Source organism: Prionailurus bengalensis, chromosome D2 (assembly GCF_016509475.1).
Source record: "Prionailurus bengalensis isolate Pbe53 chromosome D2, Fcat_Pben_1.1_paternal_pri, whole genome shotgun sequence".
NCBI classification, from domain to species: domain Eukaryota; kingdom Metazoa; phylum Chordata; class Mammalia; order Carnivora; family Felidae; genus Prionailurus; species Prionailurus bengalensis.
The window spans coordinates 62,205,092-62,231,051 of record NC_057351.1 but is presented as its reverse complement, the minus strand read 5'-3'; the positions used below and the strand labels follow the sequence as shown (position 1 = coordinate 62,231,051).

The 25,960-nt window shown below is 39.0% G+C and overlaps 1 protein-coding gene across 1 annotated transcript in view; it reads right to left on the bottom strand.

Annotated features, from left to right (window-relative positions):
• Positions 1-4,429: 4,429 nt before the first annotated feature.
• CFAP58 (cilia and flagella associated protein 58) overlaps positions 4,430-25,960 on the bottom strand; it is a 107,446-nt gene continuing 85,915 nt past the window's right edge. Inside the window, exons 16-18 of the mRNA XM_043597459.1 lie at positions 11,794-11,913; positions 9,316-9,449; positions 4,430-5,141 (exon numbers count right to left, since the gene is read on the bottom strand). Coding sequence (XP_043453394.1) covers positions 5,030-5,141; positions 9,316-9,449; positions 11,794-11,913 — 366 coding nt within the window. The 3' untranslated portion in view covers positions 4,430-5,029. The remainder of the gene's footprint in view (positions 5,142-9,315; positions 9,450-11,793; positions 11,914-25,960) is intronic.

Sequence of the window (25,960 nt, the reverse complement as noted above, 5' to 3'; positions counted from 1 at the left end):
AATATTAGTAGGGATGTAAAATGATCCAATCAAATTAGGAAAACAGTTCAGCAGTTTCTTATCATGTTAAATGTACACTTACCTTTTGATCCAGCAATTTCATTCCTCAACATTTACCCAAGGGAAATGAAAATATTTTTTCATGTAAAGACTTGTACATAAATGTTCATAGCAACTTGGTTCATAATAACTAAACACTAGAAACAATCTGAATTCCCATCAACAGGTAAATCAATGGACAAATTGTATTATATCAATATAAGAGAATATTACTCAATAATAAAAATGAATGAATTATTGATATACACAACAACATGGCTGAATCTCAAAAAACACACCACATGAAAAAAAGCCAGGTACAAAAGAGTGTATAGTGTATTATTCCATTTATATGAAACTCTAAGAAAGATATAACAAATATATAATGATGAAAAACAGATCCATTGTTGCTTAGGCGGGGTGGCAGCTGTGAATTGACTGCTAAGGGACACAAGGGCATTCTTGGAAGGTGATGATTGTGGCAGCAGTTGTTTGGGTATATGCACTTGTCAAAACCACTAAACTTCACACTTGAACCAAATGCTTTTATTATATGTAAATTATATATCTCAATTACATCTTCAGTTTTTAAAAACAAAATATATATTTATGTAACTTATTTTAAAAGTCCAGAAAGGTACACTCAAGATCCTAAAACAGTAGTATTTCAGAGGTAATATTCAAAACATTTAATGGTTGGGAATAAGTACCAACCAATCAGAACAAATGGTGGGCATGAACAAATGCAACAGCCAACCCATGTAAATGATGCTCCCTGAGCAGAGCATTGGCCCCAGGAAACAACAGATATCAATAGATGGTGGGATTATTGATGCTCTTTTCTTCTTTTTGCTCATTGGTATCTTCTAATTTTCTACCCATATTTTCAATCAGGTACTTTAAAATAAAGGGGAAAAATCTATCTTTCCTTATAAAAAAGAAAAATGGTACCCTGTTGATACCACATTTAACACTGTTATAAAATTCTAATGGGTCTCAAAATCCTAATGGAACTTTTAAATAATAGATACGAGAAATGGTATACTAAAACAGCATTGAATTAGGAGTTAAAAATGGATAATGCCATAAAAATACTTCCTATCCACCACAAAGAAAATAGTGACATATATTTTTTAACTATTTTACCATTTTAATATTTTAAAATGCCCTCCCTGGGGCGCCTGGGTGGCGCAGTCGGTTAAGCGTCCGACTTCAGCCAGGTCACTATCTCACGGTCCGTGAGTTCGAGCCCCGCGTCGGGCTCTGGGCTGATGGCTCAGAGCCTGGAGCCTGTTTCCGATTCTGTGTCTCCCTCTCTCTCTGCCCCCCCCCCCCCGTTCATGCTCTGTCTCTCTCTGTCCCAAAAATAAATAAATGTTGAAAAAAAAAATTAAAAAAAAAAATGCCCTCCCTTTGATCCTATTCCAGCCAGATCTCCATATAATTGATTATGTTTACTAAGAGACCTAGTATCTTTCCTCAAATAGCCCAGGTTCTGAAATGCCACATTGCTCAAAATTCATTATATAGTGTTTTCCTATGGGTATCTTGGCCTAGGTCAACCTTCAGAATCTGGCTGAGCAAGCCAAGAGATCAAACGATAATTATCAACCCTGGATAAATTTTTACAGCAAAATTACAGCCCATGATCGGAGAGTTGCTGCTGCCTTCTCTTAGCATAACTACCTCCATCTCTATGGCTTATCACAGCAACAAACCTTTGCTCTGGGCAATTTCTTTAGAGGTAAGCACAATAAAAACCTGTCTATAAGAGCAGTCGTTGAGATGCTATGATCAGCAAATAATGACCAGGGAGTCCATTTTATCATGTCTCTCTCTATCCACAGAGAAACCCTACCAGTTCCCCCATCAGCCCAGTAGAGAGTCAATAGCTGGTTTAGCAACATGACTCCTTTCTGAAACTCTGAAAACCCCAGGATAAAATGATGCTACTGTACAATCTCCTAATGTTGTTTTACAATGCAGTTCAAATTTGTGATTTTAAAAGCACCTCAGCCCACTGTGAGTTCACAGTTATCTTTAATGATTTGCAAATCTCAGTGTTTTTAATGACTCATTTTTGTACTGTGGCTATGCTGGTAATACCTGCACCTAAGTAGTTATTGCTTATAATACCCTGGGCTGTCAGGGTGTGCAGTAAATGAGAAGCAGCAGCAGTATCTTCCACCTTTTCAAGTCTTAATTTACTCCTCCTCCATTTGAACATAAGCCTATGGAGCCTATAGAGTTGCTGTGTCATCTCTTGGAGCGCACGCCATCTTGGCTCATGGGACCTCGGTCATCCATAGAGGCTGACCACCCTTCTCCTCCCCATGGAGAAAAACAAGAAGATGGCAGCTAGAGGCCACCAGGGTCTTTCCTTCTGGAAGCTCTGACTTCTGAAGGTGAAAGATCTGTCCCCAAATCACAGTTACAAATATATATATATATATATACAGAACTTTTCATGAGGTACTCAATGTGGCATTTCCACAAGATATTCAACTATAAATCACATTACCAAATCTAACTTTATCCCAATATTATAGTGTTATCTGTTATTATTAGTATCATGTGACAATTCTTATTAATTTCAAAACATAAGTTATCACCATGTAATAATAATAATGGCAGTTATTTACTGAACAGTTACTATGTGCCTGACATTGTTCTAATCTTATCCATGCATTAATTCATTTAATCCTTAAAACAAATTATTGTTATGATGAGCCAGAACTTGAACCCATCTATACCATAATAGGATACATCAAGAATCACAGATCCCTTTTCCCTAGGGAAGTGAATTTCTCATAGGGTCACTGGGGTGGCTCAGTTGGTTAAGCGTCCAACTTCAGCTCAGGTCATGATCTCATGGTTTGTGAGTTCAAGCCCTGCGTCAGGCTCTGTACTGACAGCTCAGAGCTTGGAGTCTGCTTTGGATTCTGTGTCTCCCTCTCTTTCTGCCACTCCCCCACTCGTGTTCTTTCTCTCTCAAAAATAAATATATATTTTAAAAATTTTATAAAAAAAAAAAGTGAACCTCTCATAGCCACCCAAGGACTCAGTAAGAGGTTGACAATAGATATATTTCAAAAGTCCCTGAATGGACTGGAAAATCTCCAGTGTTGTACATATGTAATAACTGCCTTGCTTTACCTTACCTGCAAAAGTCTTTTGTCTAAACAAAATATGGCCCTGAGGTAAGATAACATCAGTGATTTTAAAAATGGAAATGGTCCCACCATGATTCTTTAGGTCTAAGGTGCTCTTGGCAAATTCTCTGGGGTACATTCTCATCCTCCACACTCCTATATGGTACACAAAGAGTTGATGACCACACCTCATCATAGAGTCACCGTCTACAGTGGAGGGTGATTTCCATCTGTCATTTTTCTCCTAGGACCCTGTGGGAAAAGCAAGAGAGGATGGCACTGCCTCACCCACTCCCACTTCCCACCCCCAGCCCTTAGCATTTTCACTGATGATAGTCAGCAACTGCCCTTTCTGTCTCAGGGCTGCCCCCAGGCTGCTGGACCCTGCTGTGCTGCAGGCAGAAGAACCCTTCCAAAGCAGTCCTTGACCAAAGACTGACAGCATAAGGGTTATAAATACTCAGCTGCCTTCCCCTGAAGGGGACAACTCTGAGATCTCTTTACATTGTCTCCAGAGCCCCCTGTGAAATGTAGCCAGTCTCCCACCATGGAATCTGACTTCAAATTGCACGTAGCTTGATTCCCTTCCCTTCTCAGACCCACTTCCCCACTATTAGTGGATTTCCTGGGATCACTTCGTGATAAATCACTTCATGGCCATAACTGCCTTGGGTCTGCTTCTGGTGGTGAACTGAGGACATGTAGACAATCCCTCTAAAATCCCACCTCTCTGTATAATCTGAACAAGCATCCTGGAGTCATTAAGTTTCCTGCTCCCTGCAGTGGGGACCTTGGTCCCATAGCACAAATGGAATGATCCACTTGTAATGTCCTTGCTTAACCCTGATCTGCTTACTCCTCTATAATTTCAAAGATCACGGAGGTCAAGTTCTTGTGAGGGGGATGACCACAATGTCCTCACATAATATTACTGAATCAGCACCCTTAATGAGGAGACTTTGAACTGACGTCCAAGTAATTGAGGCTTCAACAGAAAGAAAATACAATGGATTCAATGACTCCAAATGTTGGCATGCAGCCTGAAAGCCAAACAGATCCCGGTCCTATATAATTCTGTTCTCCAAGTAGGAGGTCTAAGAAACGCAAGGTCTTCAGAGGATACCAGCCCAAACCCCTCATTTTAAAGTCTTGGTTCCTCTGAATCAAATCCTATGTTAAACATTTCTCACAGTAGTTTTAAACTTTAATTACATACTCTACCAAAGCAAAGATCAAAATCTCTACAAAGGTTCTTTTTTATTTTTTATGATGAAGTATTTATTAGTATGTCTCTTTGGAATAGATTTTCATACTCCAGGCCTGAAAAGAAATTCCACATAGAAATCATTCTCAAAACACTTTTTAAATACTTGAGAGTTTGTCCTTTTTTCTCACCTCATGCAATGACTTGTTAATGAGGAATAATTAAAATAGATTCTTATTAAAAAGAAATGCACTGCATTTCAAAAATATTTTTAAATGTAAAACCTATACAGCAATGTTTATAATAGAGAAATTCAGATCCAAAGTTTCATCTATACAGAGTGTCTAGACATAGGGTGCATTTCAAATCAATCAACAAAAGATCTGCTTTATGCAATGTGTCAGCCTAATTGAATGATATAATTACAATCTGTTAATATCCATGTGGACCAAGCAGAATGTCACCACTCTTTTATGTACATGACGATGATGGTTTTGCATTTCTTTCCATCCTGGAATTTGAACACTGATTTCTCTAAATATTTGTGATCCAAGGGATTTGAAAAAGATTCCTCCAAAACGTTTCAAAGAGAATTTCATGAGCTGCTCTACTGGACCCAGGCAGGAGCTTCAGGTTAGGACTTCACTTTGGATGGCCTGTAGAGGGGAAATCCACCCCCAGTAAAACGAGGGCCAGTTGGCTTGGCCATTGAGAGGGTGTTATCCATGGATATTCTGTCCTTATTTCTGTAAGAGAGGAGGTGAAAGTTAACTTCCTTACCATCTTTTTTCCTCTTTCTAAGTTTGGTGTTCTCTAAGTTCCCTGGGTGAGTTAGCCATTGAAATCTGCTTTGATTAAAGCTTCCAGTTTTAGACAAAGTGGTTGTTTAAATCTAATTAGGTGTTCGCTGATAACACATAAAATTAGGGAAAGACACAATTAAACGTGCCCTCCTAATGTTGATCTAAATGTGGACATAAGACCTCATTATAACTCAATTATGGACTTGAGACTTCCGACTTGTAATCATCTTCCTGTTTTATAAAACATCTGTTTAGTTCCAAAGAGTCATCAGAAGAATCTTTCTCTTGGCTCAGTTATAATGACGAATTCATCATTTATCAACTTTTCTATTTCAAATTTTCAGAGGAAACACAAATATTTACCACACGCGTAAGGTATCTTCATCAAACTTGAACATTTATAAAATACGAATTTTACTATAACTTTAGACAAGCAGAAGTTATTATTAGAAATAGTTTAAGATATAAGAAAATCTGAGAAAGATAAATAAGATAGTACATTGGGCAACAGATAAAGGGAGTCCTGCCCTAAAATCTATAATGTATCTTCTACATAGATATCCTTTAAATACACACACATACACACACATTCACACGTGTACACACACACACACACACACACACACACTCAAGTTTCCTGCAGAGGTACCTTAAATTTATACAAATTCCCTATTGTGAATTCAGGGGTCTTACAGAAAACATCTTGGGAACCCCTTTTTAAAAATAAAAGTTAAGCTAATAACTAAGACCAAAACCAATTAGATTTGACAACTGGAAGTGATTTACCTCAGAGGAGAGAATTCCACCTTTTGGGAAAGAAACTCTAGACCAGCCTGGGGTTCCAGGACAGGAGAGTCAGAGGCAGGTGGGTGGGGGTGCAGGTCAGGATGGAAACATGATGAAAAGGGTGTTTGAGAAAAATGAAAGTAGGCATAAATGCAAAAGTAGCATGAGTTGCTATTTTATAAAGAGCAAGTGTGGGGACAATGTCCACAGAGATTATTCTAAATTATTCCATTTGGAAAGAACCTGAAGAAGATTGGTTAATCAATCCAGCAGTTTCTTAGCAGAATTGATTTCATTATTATAAAAAAAAAAAAAAACCATCCTCCATAAATAGGACAAAAGCTTTAGCCTTGAATGGATCCAGTTAAGAGGATTCCTTCAAGTGCTTGGCAACTTGTCTACCCCTTGACTGCCGGTAGATGCAGCAAGCACCACCTCCTCCAGCCCTCTCTTGCCTTAAATAACCTAAGTTTTCCTCTCTGAAGTAACTTAAGCATAATGCTTCTGGCTTGCTCTAAGCTGACTGATGGGAATGATGTCTCCTTTATATTGCCTTTGTAATGCATTTACAGACCAGCACAATGGCTCCCTCAGCCTTCTCCCTTCCAGTCCACACCATCTCAGCACTCTTGTTCTTGCCTCAGTAAACTTTCTCAGCCCTTGAATCTTTTTGCTCTTCTCCTATGAACCCCTCTCTCTGTCTACTTCCAGTTTATGGATCCCCAACTAAATGTAATTGCCAATGGCACCCTAACCATGGCAGAATGGCTACAAGTAAGCAATTTAGGGAAAGGAGAGGACAGGTAAAGACAAAGATTCTACAGCCGTGCTACCCAATAGAAGTTTCCACCATGATGGAAAAACTCTCTATCTAGAGCCTGATGTGGCATCCACTACCTCCATGTGGCTATTTAGCAGTTGAAATGTGACTAGTGCAACTAAGGAACTGAATTTTTAATTTGATTTAACTGTAGTTCATTTTTAATTAAATACCTACAAAAGACCTATGGCTGGGGGCCATGCAATTTTAGTAGATGTGCCAATGGGAGGGACTGAGCCAACAGAATGGCATTTCCATGGGCTCAACACACTGTCAGTGTCCAGAAAACTATGGGTGGAAGGGGATCAATAAGGTCAAAGGTGACTAGGCCAAACTGCAGGACCAAGGTAGGGAAGTTGGTCAGCTCTAGAAAGAAAACTAACTGTTTAGCTAAGTGAGCTATTTGTAACTGTGTATACTAGACTGCTGGTCTCCAAAATAGATGCATGTACTCTCAAAAATGAGTAAGATGACCCACTGGGAAGTGCCAAGAAGGTATTTCAGATTCTGCCCATATTTTGTCTTTAAAAATTAAAAACAAAATCTCAGTTTACTAATATTTACTCACAATGTCATAATAGTATTTTGCATGTGATATACAAATGAAGGACTCCTGGGTGGCTCAGTCAGTTAAGCGTCTGACTCTTGACTTCAGCTCAGGTCATGATCTCACAGTTCATGAGACGGAGTCCCCCACGTCAGGCTCTGTGTTGACAGAGCGGAGTCTGCTTGGGATTCTCTCTCTCCCTCTATCTCTGCCCCTCCCTCACTCACACTTTCTCCCTCCCTCTCTCTCTCCTCTCTCTCTCTAAAGTAAATAAATAAACACTTTTTAAAAATTAAAATAATAGGGGTGCCTGCGTGGCTCAGTTGGCTAAGCGTCCAATTCTTGGATTTCAGCTCAGGTCATACTCTCTCAGTTCATGGGTCCCAAGCCCTGCTTGGGATTCTCTGTCTCCCCTCTCTCTGCCTCTCTCTCAAAATTAAATAAATAAACATTAAAAATTAAAATATATTGGAGATATAAAACTATTCTAAAATAAAATTTTGTTTTAAAACTTAACATAAATATATATTTAATATATATGCATATATTGGGGGAGGTGCTACGAGTTCAAAAGTGTTTTACTGATAAGAGTGTGCACTAGAAATGCTTGAAGACCACTGAGCTGGATGCATGCCTCACACAGGAACTAGCCATGTTGACATCTTACCAGCTCAACCTTGCTGTCCTAAAATAAAACCAGTGTCTCCACTCCAACATTGAGTCACATCATTAATATCAGTGCTTCTCCAGCTTAGATGTGCATGGACATCACCTGAGGACTGATGTTACTGCATATTTCTAAGGCTCATCCAGAGCCTGCTGAATCCAAACATCAGGAAATGGGGCCTGGGAACCTGAATGTTTAATAAATCCCACCAGTGATTCTGTATCGGGTAGTTGCTAGACCCTACATTAAGACAGACCCATAGGAATTAGCTCAAATTTTTAGCAGGATTTTATTCTACCAAGGAGTTGGCATCTGAATGTGAAACAGGGGAATATTCTGATTTACCAGAAGGGCAAATTTTTACTGGCAAATCAATTTGCATCCAGTTACTTTAAATAGCTGCCACTAATGAATCATAGGCGGATGTACCTCTTTCCCCATGTCCCTGCAATGCCCACGTGAATGAAACACCAAACTTGGCTTAAACCCGCAATGTGAGTACTACAGAATTAACTAGATGAGTTGGGTAATGCCACTCAGCCAAACCAAGGTTCAAATCTATTGATTCATCCAAGTCCACTCTCTCACCCTAGCATTAGGCAAATGATGAAAACAAAGTGAAAAGAACATTTACTCTTCCACATGCAGGCATCCTGAAACTCCAAATGTTAACCTGAGATCACATGATCATCTCCTAGAAAAATAAGAGCTCACGTCAATACCCCAGCAGATACTGAAGTCAGTTATTAGACATAAAGATGGTTCAGAGCTAGATTATCTAAAACATAGGTAAAAGTTATTTGTAGGCTCATCATTACCATGGCACAAAATACATTATTGAAAAGTACAGCTTTACCAAGCCTAAACCCCTTAGCAAAATCACCTGTGGTTTTAAGTGTGGACATGCTTTTAGTTTGTACAAGCCTGGCCATGAACCTCATTTGCAAACATTGTCATGGCATAATTATCTCCAAACCATAAGAACAGTGGGGCAGTGGGGGGGGGGGGGGGGGTGGGGGCAGGGAAGACTACATACATTTCCTCTGCTCCGTGTTAGGTCCATCGGTGAGCAGATATTAATGGATCCCTGTTAGGGTCCTAAGGAGAGGCCTCAGTATCAAATGAGACATGCATCTTGCCCTGACACAAACCAGGGGGGGACCTGTAAAATGTCATTTGTTCACCCTGTGACCGACTTTAGACCAGTGGATTCTGTGACTCCATGACCATCTGCCAATTATTTTCTTAGCAGGTAATAGGCACAACAAAATTAGAATAACATTTGACTAATTCTTACTTCTGAGTGTATTCTTTACGTTTCTGAGCTAGGTATTTCTTCTTTAAGTTCATCAGTTCATTGGTAAGTTTCTCGATTTCATATTTATATTCTTGGCTCTGTGATTCGTACATATTCAGCTCCGAAGACAAAACCTAATGTGACAAATGACAGCAGCATTAACAGAAGATATGCAGTGAGACAATATCCTTTCCTGAACATTTTTCCTAATCTGCTGCCATTTACCTCACTGAGGCTAGTGTTACAAAACCATGCCCAAGTCTAACAGCTAATCCTCGCACTTCCGCCAGCTCTCAAGATCTGCACCGAGGTAAAAATCCGACTGAGGTCTGAAGTCTCATAATCCAGTGACAAATTTAACAAAACCTCTGCTTAAAAGAAGTATCAGGCCACATTCAACGAGGCTCACACATGAATGGTGTAATGTGTTTCAAGAATATGGTGAGTAGAGACAGAAAAACTCCTAGGCATACAGGATAAAATTGCTTTTAAAGCCTTTTTAAAAAGCATTCAGAGAAGTCATCACTAGGGACAGTGATTCATTTGAGGATTATGGTAAAAAATTATTCTGGAATCATCCTGCCACCACCACCACTAAGTAGGCATTCAATTTCTGTGTTTTCCTAGGTTGCTGTTCTGCTAAATGTCTATCACCTCTTCACTGTGCTCTTTGGGACTCTTCACAGGTTCTTTCTTTCTCCAGGCACAGTAACGCTTTCCCCTGATAAGCAGGGAGCTATGATATGAATGCAAGAGAGTCCAGGGAATGTGTAATAGGAACCCTGATTACCTGCCTCTTCCACTGTGGTGTTCAATAGATGCTGCTGGTCTTGGCTGGGCAAGAAGGGTGGGCATTTACTCACCTGACCAGAATATGTAAAGCATTCCCGAGCTAGGGGCACACCTCACAGAAATCAAACGGAAGAAAGGAAGGTTACCATTCTAAGGGGCGTGCAACAGACTTAGACCTATTTTTTCCTCTTGCTCACTATTTTAAAAATTTGCACAAAAGGAGGATCTTTGTCCTTTGAGTGTTTACCTGCTTCTGAACTCTTTCCTTTAATCTCTATGAAAATGATTCTGACTATGTTATCATGAGCTAAAGAGTAAGACTTTCATGTTGGGAGAAAATCTGCCTAATAGTTAAGCAATTAGGAACCAAGGTTCTGTTTCCAAACAATGAATAATAGCATTTCCTAAAAGAGTCCAGATAATGAGGACAAACTAGCAGACAGGCTCAGTACCACCACCTCTGAACCTCTTCCACCAGGGGTCATATTTCCTCAGAGCAAAAAAAATCTAGATTTCCTGAGTTAAATGGTTAAAAATACCAAAAAGCTCCTGTGAGTCATATAATGCTACCCAGCGCTAAGTGTGGCTATCTGACAGTGGCATAAAGACAGACCTGTGAGAAAATGAGCTTTTATTTTATTTGGAATACTCAATTGTTGAGAAGGGTGAAAATGATCAAAAGATTATGCCTCATGCAAAACTCAAACTACATCTCGGGATACTCGTGTGAAATAAACACTGTGAGTGAGAAGTTGAAAATTAATGTTCTAATTACACTTCTGTTTCATCTGCCTTTTTAAAGAAGAAGGATGCGCTTGTAAAACGTGCTACTTGTGAAGGGATTAGCACTATAGTAGTCGATTTTACCCCAGGCAGAAAGGCAACAATCATCGCCCTTGTCACGCAGGTAAGTTCCAGAATTCAGCTGGTGTGTGCTACATTCTGTGCATGCGTGTGTATAAGACTTCCCTGACGTGCCAAGAATATCTAAGTACTTGTTTGGGAGGTAAAGCTCCAAATATAATGGGAACACACAGTTTCTGAGAAAACTTTTTAAAAAGCACGTGTAATAATAAAACATTCCATCTCCCCAGCTGACGTTCTTAAGTCGCCGAGAAGGGAAATTATGCTAACAGAATTCTAAAATGATTTTACTTTCCTTTCATAGCAACTTATTTGAGAGATGGTCATGAAGGAGGGCCCCGGGGGCTGGGGGCTGGGCAGTAGCCCATGCTTTCTGTACATTTATTTCAGGTGGAATGGAATTGCAAAAACCTGCTTTGGCACAGTGGTCTGCTTCGGTGGATGATGGTGTTAAAATATTTCCTCTGCTCTTCCCCACCAACCACATCCTCTACCTCATCTTGAGGTGGTCCCTACACACCCCATCCCCCGAATTTCCATTCTGTCGCCATCACCCTCTCTCCAGCTCTTTCCTTACTCGCTCACCACCCCCTTCCAGGAAACAGAGAATTGTGAGGTCTATTAGTCTACATGCTGGGTGGGGGGGTAGCTCTGAGATGTGCCCTGCTCCTCCTGGGACTGGAATTCTAAAAGAAAAAAAAAAAACAGGCCAACCTCTGTGGAGTGTGGCATTTGGGAGCTGGGCTCCTTGTACTGAGGGCTTGTCGGGTCCCCAGCAGGTGACCGTCCTCTGGCCAGGAAAGCACTGAGGCTCCCACTTACTTTCAGCTGCTTGGTCTTCTCCCGCAGCGTGTGACGGTAGATCTGTAGCTGTTCTGCAGCCTCAGGGCCGGGCTGCCGTGCCAGGATGTGCTTGAGTTCCACATACAGTTTCTCTTTTTCCTGGTGGAGAGCACACCCATAAGGGAGAGAATCAGCCCCGTCAAGACAGGGAAAGCGCCTTTGCCAGCACGGTCAGGAGAACGTGGGGCCACCTAGGTGACTTCAGAGTGCCCCACCGAGTACATCCACCATACATTCTATCAAGAGAGCATCAAGCCAGCCCTGGTCAAGGGCTTAGGATGTGCCCAGCATTTGGATACAAATAATAAGGCAAATGAGGAAGGGAAAGTCTCTGCTACCTAAGCTTATGATCCCATGACCAAGAGACAAGGGCAACGATGCAAGATTGGGACATGTGCTGTGGCCAGTAAAAGTAGGGAGTGGGGAAGGTTTCACAAAAATGTCATTTGACTTGTTGCTTGAAGAATGAGTAGTAGTTTTCCCCAAGCGAAGGGAGAAAAGAAAAGCTTTTTAAGCCAAAGTCCAGAGTTAGGACAGGGGAGAAGTGAGTCTAGTTCAGTAGGTGCACAGGAGGAAGTAGTGGAGAGAATAGGCTGGGCTCAGGTATGTTCCAGGCTGTGTGGTCTGCGAAAGGATAAGCCATGCCTGGGTTTGTCTTCAGAGGAAGAGCTCCAGCAGGAAGGCAGAGAACAAAGTGAAGAGACTGCTCAGTGTACCAGGATAAGCAGAAGATGAAAACAGATGGACCTAAGGCAACTAGGTTGGAAAGGAAGTAGATATGAAGACATTCCCGAAGTAGAATCAGTGGGATTTGGTGAAAAATCAGACAAGTGAGGAAGGAAGGAGCAGGGCCAAGAAGACTCCAAGACTTCTAACATGGATACTTTGGGGGCTGGAGGGTGATGGTGATGGAGGCAGGGAGGCTAGGAAAGAAGGAGTGGGGAAAGAGGGAGGGAATTGTCCCCACATTGTCTCCTGATTATCAGTGGGGTCTGGGTATATTGAGCTTGAGATACAGTGGGATATCAACAAGAGGAGTTGAAAATGAGGTTCCAGAGTTTGAACTGAAGAGCAAATTGGAACTGGTGGTGGGTTATGGCTACAGCCATGAGAGCAGCTCCACCAACCAAGGATGGCTTCTGGGGTGGCCAGGAACTTGAGGTCTTTGGGAAATCCAGCATATCAGGGGAGGTAAGGAAGAAAGACACAGAGAAAAGGAACAAAGGAGAGTAACCAAATGTCCCCCAAGCAAGAAATGGCAGCGTTTAAAAAGGGAGGCATGATTTGATGGGTCAATGATATCAGATGGGCTAAAAGAAGAAACCTGAGAGGGACTGAAAAGGGCCTTGGGAGAGGGCTGTTAGGATGATACCACTGACCTTAGAGAGGTTGCAAGAACATTTGGGGAGCAAAAGTCACAGAGGCTGGAAAAAAAATCAGAAGGAGGAAGTAAGGAAACTGAGTCTTTTAAGCAATATAACATCGGAAGAACAGAACCCTGGAAGTGGTTTGAGAGAATAGGTAAAAAGCCATGGAAACTAGGATGTGCACATTTGTAGAAAGAACGGGCTTCCTAGGAACCCAAAGCAAATCATAATTTTGTAATTAAATTTAACCAACAAACAATATAGAATTCCCATTTGTACCCTAAAGTTTAATTGCTTGTAATGTGTTTTCAGATTCTTGAACTAAAGATACTACGTACAAGAAAGATTTATTTCCTAGGCATCTCAGTTCCAGATTCCCATTTCTCTAAACTGCAATAATTTGAACAAACATTGATAAAGACTAGTGTGTCTACTCATTTGTCTCTGTACATATTTATTTCCCTAAGGTAATTGTGTTAAAGGAAAAAAATATAAGTAAAAGCCCTCTCAATAAATGACACATCCAGGCAAATGGAAACTAATTTCTACCTGGAGCTAAGTCTTCTTAGCATTGCCATCAAATAATCTGTTTTTGACAGAGAACATGAGAGTCATTAAAAAAAAATCAGTAAAAGAAAATTCATTAACTACTCATTGTTACCATTTGCTTTGGATTTTCCTTTCCCCCTGGTCAAATTATAGAAATTTTCTCACAAAAAAACATGACTCTACTTTCAAAAGAACGTATGTAACTTAAGAATTAGTTGGTGGGGCGCCTGGGTGGCGCAGTCGGTTAAGCGTCCGACTTCAGCCAGGTCACGATCTCGCGGTCCGTGAGTTCGAGCCCCGCCTCAGGCTCTGGGCTGATGGCTCAGAGCCTGGAGCCTGTTTCCGATTCTGTGTCTCCCTCTCTCTCTGCCCCTCCCCCGTTCATGCTCTGTCTCTCTCTGTCCCAAATAAATAAATAAACGTTGAAAAAAAAATTAAAAAAAAAAAAAGAATTAGTTGGATGGTGGGGCACCTGGGTGGCTCAGTCAGTGAAGCATCCCACTTTGGCTCAGGTCATTATCTCACAGTTTGTGAGTTTGAGCCCCACATTGGGCTCTGTGCTAACAGCTCAGAGCCTGGAGCCTGCTTTGGATTCTGTGTCTCCCTCTCTCTCTGCCCCTCCCCCACTCATGCCCTGTCTCTCTCCTTCAAAAATAAACAAATAAATAAACATTAAAAAAAAAAAAGAATTAGTTGGATGGAATCAATTCTGGAGAAACATGTATCGAAATATAATACTCACCATTTAAAAAATAATTCTAGAAATGACAAGTAAATCCAAAATCCCACGCAAAAGAAAAAAACTTGAACAAATAGAATTACAAAGTGGTGATTTTCCTTTGTTGAACAACACCTCCCATCACACCTTACAATATAATCTTCCCAGTAAATGGATGTAGCAAGCAATGGGAAAGATGTCAGGAGGTGAGTTTATTTGTTATAGCCACTTAATGTGTGTTATGTTGGAAAAATAACACTTCTGACAAGGCTTCAAGATTCAATTTGGAGAGGGTAATAAATATGTGGAGAAGCCCATGAAACTGTTTCGTCCATTTGTTTCAGCTCCCCTTCCTCTATACCAAATTACAGGTAGACTTGAAAAGAACCCCACAATGACAAGGAGGAAGCAATCTGGTTTGGGATATAATAGCATCTTAAACTGAAAAGATAGTCTTACTCCAAGAACCTTAGAATGTTTCCCAGGTGTAACACTTTTCAACTGCTCTTGGCAGGGAGGACAGAGACACAGAGGAGAAAGGCTGGAAGAAGCAAATATTGTTATCTAGTCTCCTAAGTGAGCATCCCAAGGTCAACAGGAATGAACGGTGTATCCTTAAGACCAAAGTGTGATAAATCAAAAATCTACTCATGATATACTCATGAATCACTTTTTCCATGTGACGCCTCCTGTGGGGCTTCAAGATATGTTATAACGCTGAAAGAATTTGGATGAAATCATGCTGCATAATTCCTAAGGGCTACATGATACTATCAGTAGACGAATGGAGCCAGAAGGTGAAATCAGGTTCAGAGCCAAGTTAGAGCACATAGAGGTAAGAGCCTGACTCAGCTCCCTGCTCTCTGGACCTACACCAGCTGAATGGGCTCTGCCCACACCCTCTAATAGGTGTGTAATCTTCACATACAGAGTGAATGATGCTGCCATTTATCCTGCCTTCTCCTACCACCACTTCCTGGGGTTTTCTCAAGGCTGCAAAAGGAATTGAAATGGATTTATTCTAAAGAAATAACTCAGTGACTGAACAGTGAGAACCCATAAGTGTGGAGAAAACTGAAGAAGCAGAGTGAATTACCATTATAACTGTTGGCGTATTCAAAGTCGAAAAGTTCTAAGAGTTAAATAACCCAGGCCAAGTGATGCATGTGTGTTCATGGTGGGTGGAGAGAATCCCAAATGAAACTTCAGGGACCAAGATAGTGGAACTAGGAAGAGCAGAGGGAAAAGGAGTGGGGGGTACTGGCTAAAATGCATTACCAGGCTTCAACGTGCATGAGTTTTGGTCTGTGTTTACAATGAAAAACCTAACTGATGAAAGCAGAGTGAAGGCTGGTCAGCATTAACATTCTAGCTGTGTGTATCATACAGATTTGTATTTTGGGAGAGCATGCTGGTAATTTAGATAAATATGGAGTGTTTGATGGATTGAAGGTCTTAAGTACGATTGTTTTCCAATTTATTTCTCTCCTAACCCTCTACAAGGGCCAACCAAGCTCTTCAAACATTGTGCAATGGTGTGTATAATAACCCCATTTAGAGACAAAGCGTGCAATTCTATTATAAAGAGAATCTATCTTATGCAACAGAGAGACTCATTAGCTGTCCCATGTATATTGTCTCCATAAGCCAGCAGTGGCAGAACCAGCTGCCTTGTGATACATATCCTGTCCTTCTTCGTTAAGCTGCATCCATTTCTTTTTAAACCAAGTCAATTAATTTGTCACTGGGTTAGAAGCACCATATGTCAGTGAAACGTCATAAGAAAATCATAAATAGTTTATTATTTCCCCACCAACAAAAGATTGCATCTTCAGGTTGGCATTTCTTTATACAGAGTTTGTTCATAATGTACATCAATATTACTTTGTAGCATGCCTCACTCTCTAAATTATTTTGTGAACAGCTATACTGGAAAAAGCCAGACTATTAACATCAGGAGACTAGCTTTCTCTCTGGCTGAGCACAACTTGCAAGCATAAACCATATTATGTCCATCCCTGAAATATCCCCTTGCTAGACATCCAATTCTCCCAGTTGGACAGACTGTCAGACACGGTTATGGATTCTTTTGCTACAAGAACTCTCCGCTAAGGTGTGCCGGATAACAATATGGTTCATTGTTAATATTGGCTGAGTAGAGTGGTAAGAAATTAATTACAGTATTAGCTTCAAATAATGCTGTCATTACATGGTGACAGTCTGTAACCCCAGATTGGAAACTCCAGACACGAAGTCACTCAGACTTCAGGTCTTTGTATTTTATCTGACAATGAATTAAAAGTCTGCATTCTGAACAATCTATGCAAATAGGAGTCAGCGCTATTCTGGGTACAATTCAGAGGAAGAAATTGAGTTGCTCACAGAACTCCTTTCCCTACCGAGCTACAATTTCATATTCACTGTCTGTTTACATTCCCTGTCTTTGGCTCTGCATCTTCAGCTGAAAACAGAAGGTAGTTCACATTCAATGTGCACCTTAACACCTCTTTTTCCTCAGCTCGCCTACTTGAGGCAATAACTGACTAAGAGGAACTAATTTATTCTGTTTTGATCTGAATCTGTGCTTGGCAAATGCCAGTGCATTGATTCTGTTCACCCTGGATTCATCAATTTGTTTGGGCAAGCATTGCAAATAATCGCTTCACCCCATGAACTGGCTAATTCATGTGAATCAGGCAGCTTTGCTCCTGATCCAAAGTCACATGCTTATCTATACCCACCAGGGTGAAAGCCACTCACTGAGATGCTTGAATACCATGTACTCCAAAGAAAGAGACACTACCACCTTGTCTTCACTCTAGCTCACCCAATGGGTTCAAGATGAAGTTGATTCTTTTTTCTTTAAATGCCCCACTCACTACTTCTGAGAGAACCAACTTCAGAGAATATACAGAAAATCTCTTTTCCAAAATGTCAAGATATCAGTTCTATTACTTCAGTATTTAATCCATATGAATCCATTCTTTCTCTCCAGTTGCATTATGAGCCTTTAAGGTCAGAACTATGATGGATCTTTCTATATGTCCCTCATACCTGCTATTGTGTTCTACTCATTCTAGATGCTCAGTAATTTTGTTGCTTGTCAGCAAAGTATATTGTCAGCAAACTATATCCATCATATTTTAGTAATACACATCAACAGAGGTGAGATATATTTATGTTGAGAACTTTTACTTGAATTAGATCAGTGGGTAACAACTCCCAGGTAGCTAAGCTTGTATAATTCACCTTAATGAGCTAGCTGGTCCTATAAACCACATACCTTTGAGTGAAATGTTTTCATCATGTATATTGTGTATAACTCAGGAAAATACTTGATATACAACCTCAATCTCTTAGTAAAATGTTTATAGTGGCTTTCTGATAGTGCAAGTGGTTTCAAATACTTTTTTGAATTCATAAGGCTCGCAAATGTATTCATATTAATTGACTCTGAAGCTCTGTTTGTATGTGCATGTGCACACAGACACATGAAAATGCAAGCATAACTCTTAAACTATGTGTGGACTTTTTAAACAGCCTCCTTAAACACAAGAATTCTAATTGCACACATAACTCTTTTCTACAATTAAAATAATGCATTATTTTTTCCTGTTTGTTTGCCTTTAGTTCTTTTTCTATCTTCCCACCCACATCCATAATGTTTAACAAAAGACTAAAGCCAAATTTCAAATCTTAAGCAAACCTGTTTCCCTCTTTGTATAAAGGCAACTCCAGAACACTGCCTAATTTATCTAGAAATGCCTCTTTTTGTTAGTAGGAAAATAAATTAGAAACTCTGTATACATATTACATTTCTATCTAGCTTTAGGAAAGGAAAAAACAATGGCTGATACCTTGGGGCTTTCTTGTTTATTAGCTTTATAACGGAAGTGTCAGCTAAACTGAACTCTGGACCTATCTTGTTTATGATGTCATGAAGTGGTAAAGCCCCCTAGACAGGATGGGAGATGCTGGATCTGGGGATGAAACAGAATTACACAGCTGAGTTCCTTATAAGCAGGAAACTACTTGGTTACACAGTGGTTCCTGGCTCCGGATTTAGATGATTAAGTGTTTCATGAGGCATATGAGAAATCTGCATGCACTAACCTTCACCATTTTGGTAATAATAGGAAAAATGCTTCTGGGGCTTTCTGATATAAGCAACACAAACTTTCTTGAAAGATTTCTTTGCAACAGGTTTTGTTCTCAAATGCAAATATATGTTTGTGAAGTCCTGGACAGAGTATATAATTGCCTAGACCAGCCTGAACTTCATCAGCAAGAATGCTGGCTTGTTTTACCCTTCACCTTACCTCACAATGTAATGTATGTGAAAATTTTGCACTTATTAAGAAATGATGGTATTGACTTCTCTTAACCCCTATAGTGTAACACGTCTAGAAAAATTCAAGTTCACTAAATTTTTATTTAGTGCCAGTACTATGCATATTATTGTGCTAGTTTCATACAAAGATAAATAAGGTCTAAACTTCAAGGAGCTCACTTTTCAGCACAGGAAAAACAAATAACTAAGTCACAAAATAAGACAGTTTTGCCAGGTCCCCAAAGAAGTGCTAGGAATAGACTGTGGTGTGTGGGTAGTTCAAAACTAGAGACAATATTTATTTGGTGGACTGTAGAGAGGGAAATATTTCAGATGGATCTTAGTGGGAATAATAGTTGTAGAAATAATATTTACATTCATGAATTAGAGAAGGGCCTCACTACCAAAGAACAAATTTAATAGATAAAGCCACTTAAAGTCCATCCATTGAAAATGTGACCAATTTTCATAATAAATACTAAGGGGAAAAGTTTGAGATTTTTTTCCTTGAAAAAAATGATCTAAAATTCGTTTTAAGAATTTCTTTAGGGGTGCCTGAGTGGCTCAGTTGGTTAAATTCCTGACTCCTGATTTCAGCTCAAGTCATGATCTCGCAGTTGGTGGGTTCAAGTCCCACATAAGGATCTGCACTGATGGTACAGAGCCTGCTTGGGATTCTCTATCTATCTATCTATCTATCTATCTATCTATCTATCTATCCGTCTGTCTGTCTGTCTATCTTTGTCCCTCCCCCCATCTCTCTCTCTCAAAATAAATAAACTTTAATTTTTTATTTAGTATTTTGTCTTATAATTTAAAAATTTGTATTTTAATGTTTATCCATTTTTGACAGAGAGAGAGACAGAACATGAGTGGGGGATACATAATTTGAAACAGGCTCCAGGCTCTGAGCTGTCATCACAGAGCCCAATGTAGGGCTTGAACCCACCAACTGCAAGATCATGACCTGAGCCAAAGTTGGATGCCCAACTGACTGAGCCACCCAGGCACCCCTAAAATTTGCATTTTAATTATAACAATGTACACTTACTGGATCAATTAAAATTATTGGGTTGGGGGGGCACCTGGCTGGTCAGTCAGAAAAGCATGCAATTCTTGAGTTCACAAGTTCGAGCCCCATGTTGGTTATAGAGACTACTCACGTAAACTTTTAAAAAATTATTAGATTTCTTTCACATAGCTAACAACATTATAGTACAATTTGACTTCCCTCATATATCTGACTTCTGCAGTACAACATTTAAAAATTTTTTATTATGTAACAAAAGAACATATAGCATATATAACTATAAAGCGTTAATAAAATGAATGCTCATGATGAACTCATCACCCAATTTATGAAATAGAACACCATCAATGTACTCCCTTCTCCATCCCATCCCTGTACCTACACAACTGCCACCATCAGCCAACATAAGCACCTTCTGAATTCTGTTTTTGTCATTCCCTAGACTTTTTTCACATAGTTTTATTATACATCTATCGCTTAATTTTGCTTTGCTTTGAGCTTTATAAAAATACGTCCCAGCACACCTAGTTTTCTTTGACGTACTTGTTTTATTCAACATGATGGGTCTAAGATTACTGATGTCATTGTGTGTTTCTGTACATGTATTCCATCTGATATTCTGTTGGGTGAGAATTCCACAATTCTCCTTCAGTGGGCATTTGGGTTGTGTCCAGGATTTTGTTTTTATCAACAGTGTTGCCATGAACATTCTCACACGTGTTCCCAAGTCCCCAAATACAAGTCTTCCTGGCATCCAGAACTATGGGTGGGATTGCTGCACCTTGAAGATATATACATGTTCAGCTTTGTAAGAGAATGTAAAATGATTTTCCAAAGATCAGTTTCCACTGCTCTACATCCTCACCATTGCTTCGTGTCACCAGGCATCCCTGATCAGAGGCCCCAAACAAGCTATTCCTAGATTCCTATCCACTGAAATCATGAAATAATGTGTATTAAGCTCCCAGATTGGTGGTAATTTATAAGGAAGCAATAGATAAGTAATACAAACATCTTAACATTTGTCCCTCTAGAAATAGAAAAACAATGTCTCAAGGTGGCAATACATTTAATTTCCCTGCTTATAAAATAAGATTGAGCATTTTTTTCAAGTTTAGTCACCATTTGTGTTTCCCCTTCTGAGAAAGGCCTGTTCGCATACACTATTTTCCTATTTTTCTACTGTTGCCTTTTTCTTATTGATTTGTAATTCTTTATATATTCTGGGTAAAGATACATAAAGTTTGTGCCTTGCTTTCTTTATGACTTCTTTTGAGGAGCTCTTAATTTTAATGTAGTAAGATTTATCCATAATTTCTTTTATGGTTAATGCTTTTTGTATCTTAGTTAAGTACTCAGGACCAATTATTTTTAAAAGACTTCCTTTAGCAGAAATATTCAAAGCCCTCATTAATTTCTCCCAAATCCCCTCTTAATCCTTTGATATTTAAAACATTCTGTTTTGAGGTACCTATACTTATAATTGTTCAATTTTCTTTTTTCCTACCAGATGCTGATTTAACATTGCCTTTGATATGATTCCAGCATTTTTCTAAGTCACTTGCATTGACTTCAAGTGATCTGGCATCTTTTGTAAAGCTTACAACTGCTCTGCATAGTATTTGCATTTCTTGTTGACTGTTAATAACATTGGACAATCTTGGAGCACCTGGGTGGCTCAGTTTAAGTGTCTGACTCTTGATTTTGACTCAGGTCATGATCTCATGGTTCATGAGTTCAAGCCCCACATCAGGCTCTGTGCTGACAGTGAGGAGCCTGCTTCAGATTCTCTCCCTCTTTCTCTCTTCCCCTCCCCCTCTGTCTCTCTCTCTCTCTCTGTCAAAAATATGTAAATAAGTAAACATTTTTTTAAAATAACATTGGACAATCCTATTGAAAAAGAGACCAATGATATCAAGATGAGCAAGTTAGTCACATGATGCTGGTAGGGATATCTGAGTAGGTGATAGTCATATAAATGGCAAGCTCATTAATGACTATATTTATATTATGAAAATATTCACTTTCATGAACAATCTCACAATTTGGGAGAATTGGACCAAAAAATACCTGAAAAGAGTAATAGAAGCAGTTACAGCAGCTCTTATCTACTGAACAGGTACATTGGATGTACCAGGCCAGGTGCTCAGCTCAATGTGGTATTTCAATAACTCACCACAACAAACATGAGAACTGATTGCTATTATTCCTATTTTCCAGATGAGAAAGTTGAGGCTCAGAAGTGTCAGTGACTTACCTAAATAAAACAAGAAAGTGGCAGAACCAAGATTTGAACCTATATGAAATAGAACATTTCAAAGATTGAGATAAGCATATATCTATACCACCATGTGTGCATATATAGATACATAAATAGATATAGATAGATATGTGTAAATATGTGTGTATGTATATATGTATGCATGTGTGTATATATCTTCATTCTTGCTCTTAAGCTTATTCACACTGCTTCCTAGAGCAGGTGGAAAGTAAAAGAAGGGAAAAATACAAACAAAAGTATAAAGGTAAGGAGATGAGAGCATAAAAACATCCAGTAAGTCTGCAATATATACAAGAAAAGTTGTAAGTGACTATCTGACTAGAGTAGAAAAGAAGACTATATGTGTTTTGAACGATAGACAGTTGAGTTAGTTTTCAACATGATAGGCAGCAGGAAACAAAGGAGGTGTTGGTGGTAGATAATATATTAATAACAGTAATTTATAAGACGTGTATAAAATAGAATATATAATATTATATTAAAATATATAATATAATAATATAATTAATATATAATATGATATATAATATAATAATATAATACAATATAATATAATATATTAAAATATATTATATTATATTATTATACTATATTATATTATTATATTATATTATATTATATTATATTATATTATATTATATTAAAATGTGTGTTGTGTGTGTGTGTATATATTCTAATATTTTCTTCCAATGCTCAGTAGATAGCCTTAAGTACTCTACATTGGAGAACGCTGGTCTAAGAAAATAGAATGAGGACCTACAATAGAAGAGTGGCTTGGAGAAAACTTACAAGGTTAGAAATAGATGCAAGAGCATGGGAGATGGAATTTTTTTGACTCAGCAACTGACCTGGCAAGAGGTGGAGGAATCAGAAGTGACTCTGGCATTTCAAGCTTCTGGGTGCCTGGAGATACTGCCACACCATGAATGTGTATACCCAAGCCAGGGAAGCAGCTGGCTGTTCAGGAAGAAAATGGTGAGTTCCATTTTAAGGAGTCAACAAGACATCCTTTGGTAAACATGTATTAAGGAAACTGAGGCTCAGCAAAGCTAAATAATTGGTCCGTGCTCACACACCTACAAACTGCAGAGCCAGGATTGTAACCCAGGCCAGTATAACTCCAAGCCTGGACCAGCACACTTTTGGTTTCTTCCAACCCCTTATAAAGCACCCTGCCTCCACCATTCTCAGTTACCAGCCAAACCACAGGGATGGCCAAAGTAGTGATAGATCAGGAAATAATATAGCAGTGGTGTAACTATACATCAACAATGACAGTTGCATAAAGAAAGGACCTTACACAATCAGGTTATTAACACATGCAGAGGGGCCAATGAAAGGTAGTTCAGGGAAATCTTGCTAAATTGGAAAATTCTTTGGAGTAGTACATAGTTTTAAATAAGCCAAATTAAGTTTTATAACAAGAAATACTCTGATGGAATTACATACTCAAAGCAAATGAACTTTTTGGCTACAGAGGCATCACAAGAAAATACAAGGAGGCTAGACTTGTCAGTTGCATTTCAGGACCAGAGATGGTCTGCTTAGGCTAGAGTCAGGTGCATGGAGAAAGAGATGAAGTCCCAGACCGGAGTCTGATAATGATGGTTTTAAACATCAGGTATGTTGGTGGAAGGCCCAAAACATCACTACCAGTAGGGAGATAAAGTAACCAAAGTCACAACAACAGAGAGCAAGTAACACCCTCCAAAAAACACCTCCTGAAAGGCCAGGCCCTGGACAGCGTATGACCCCTTATTAATATAGAAGAAATGCTTGCAGGTGTACACGTAACAAGCTAACAAGCTATTAAAACACGTAACAAGCTATTAAAACATATAAGGGACAGAAAACTAGCCAAAATGATGAAACAGAAGAATTCTCCTCAAAAGAAATTCCAGAAAGAAATGACAGCTAGAGAATTGCTAAAAACAGATATAAACAATATATCTGAGCAGGAATTTAGAATAATAGTCTAAGATTAATAGCTGCACTTGAAAAAAGCATAGGAGACAGCAGAGAATCTATTGCTTCAGAGATCAAGGAACTAAAAAATAGTCACAACAAATTAAGAAATGTTGTAATGAGATGCAAAATAAACTAGATGCACTGACAGCAAGGGTGGAGGAAGCGGAAGGGAAAATAAGTGACACAGAAGATAAAATTATGAAAAATAACAAAGCTGAGAAAAAGAGAGATAAGAAAATACTAGACCATGAGGGGAGAATTAAAGAACTAAATCATAGGAGTTCCAGAAGAAGAAGACAGAGAGAAAGGGGCAAAGGGTTTACTTGAACAAATTATAGCTGGGAACTTCCCTAAGCTGGGGAAGGAAGCAGACATCCAAATCTAGGAAGCACAGAGAACTCCCTTAAGATTTAGTAGGACTAGGTCCTCTCCACAGCATATCATAGTTGAAACTGACAAAATACAAAGATAAAGAGAGAATTCTGAAAATGGCTAGCGACAAACAGGCTTTAACCTACAAGAGTAGACACATAAGGGTAGTAGCAGACCTGTCCATTGAAACTTGGCAGGCCAGAGGGAGTGGCAGGAAATACTGAATGTGCTGAATAGGAAAAATATGCAGCCAAGAATCCTTTATCCAGCGAGGCTGTCATTCAGAATAGAAGGAGAGGTAAAGGCTTTCCAAAACAAACAAAAACTAAGGAGTTCATGACCACTAAACCAGCCCTGCAAGAGATCCTAAGGGGAACTCTGTGAGTGGAAGGACCAGAGACATTACCACAAGCATGAAACCTATAGATAACACAATGCCACTAAATCCATATCTTTCAATAATAACTCTGAATGTAAATGGACTAAATGCTCCAATAAAAAGACATAGGGTATCAGAATGGATTAAAAGAAAAACAACCATCTATATGCTGTCTACAAGAGACCCATTTTAGACCTGGGACATCTTCAGATTGAAAGTGAGGGGATGGAGAACCATCCATCATGCTACTGGAAGCCAAAAGAAAGCTAGAGTAGCCATACTTATATCAGACAAACTAGATTTTACTAAAGGCCATAACAAGAGATGAAGATGGGCATTATATCATAATTACAGGGTCTATCCATGAAGAAGAGCTAAAAATTGTAAATGTTTATGCCCCCAACTTGAAAGTACCCAAATATATAAATAAATTAATCACAAACATAAGCAATCTTATTGATAAGAATAGGGTAATTGCAGGGGACTTTAAAACTCCACTTACAACAATGAACAGATCATATAGGCAGAAAACCAATAAAGAATCAATGACCTTGAATGATACACTGGACCAGATGGACTTGACAGGTATATTCAGGACTTTTAATCCAAAAGCAGAAAAATGCACATTCTTCTTGAGTGTACAAGGAACATTCTCCAATATAGATCACATACTGGGTCGCAAAACATCCCTCAATAAATATAAAAGAATTGATATTATACCATACATATTTTTATATCACAGTACTATGAAACTTGAAATCAATCACAAGAAAAAATTTGGAAAGCCTCCAAATGCATGCAGGTTAAAGAACATCCTACTAAAGAATGAATGGGTCAATCGAGCAATTAAAGAAGAAATTTTAAAAGATATGGAAGCAAATGAAAATGAAAACATGACAGTCCAAACCCTTTGGGATGCAGCAAAGGCAGTCCTAAAAGGAATATACATTGCAATCCAGGCCTATCTCAAGAAACAAGAAAAATCCCAAATACAAAACCTAACCACACACCCAAAGGAACTAGACACAGAACAGCAAAGAAACCCCAAAGCCAGCAGAAGAAAAGAAATAATAAGTATTATCACAGAAATAAACAATATAGAATCAAAAAAAAAACCAGTACAACAGATCAATTAATCTAAGAGCTGGTTTT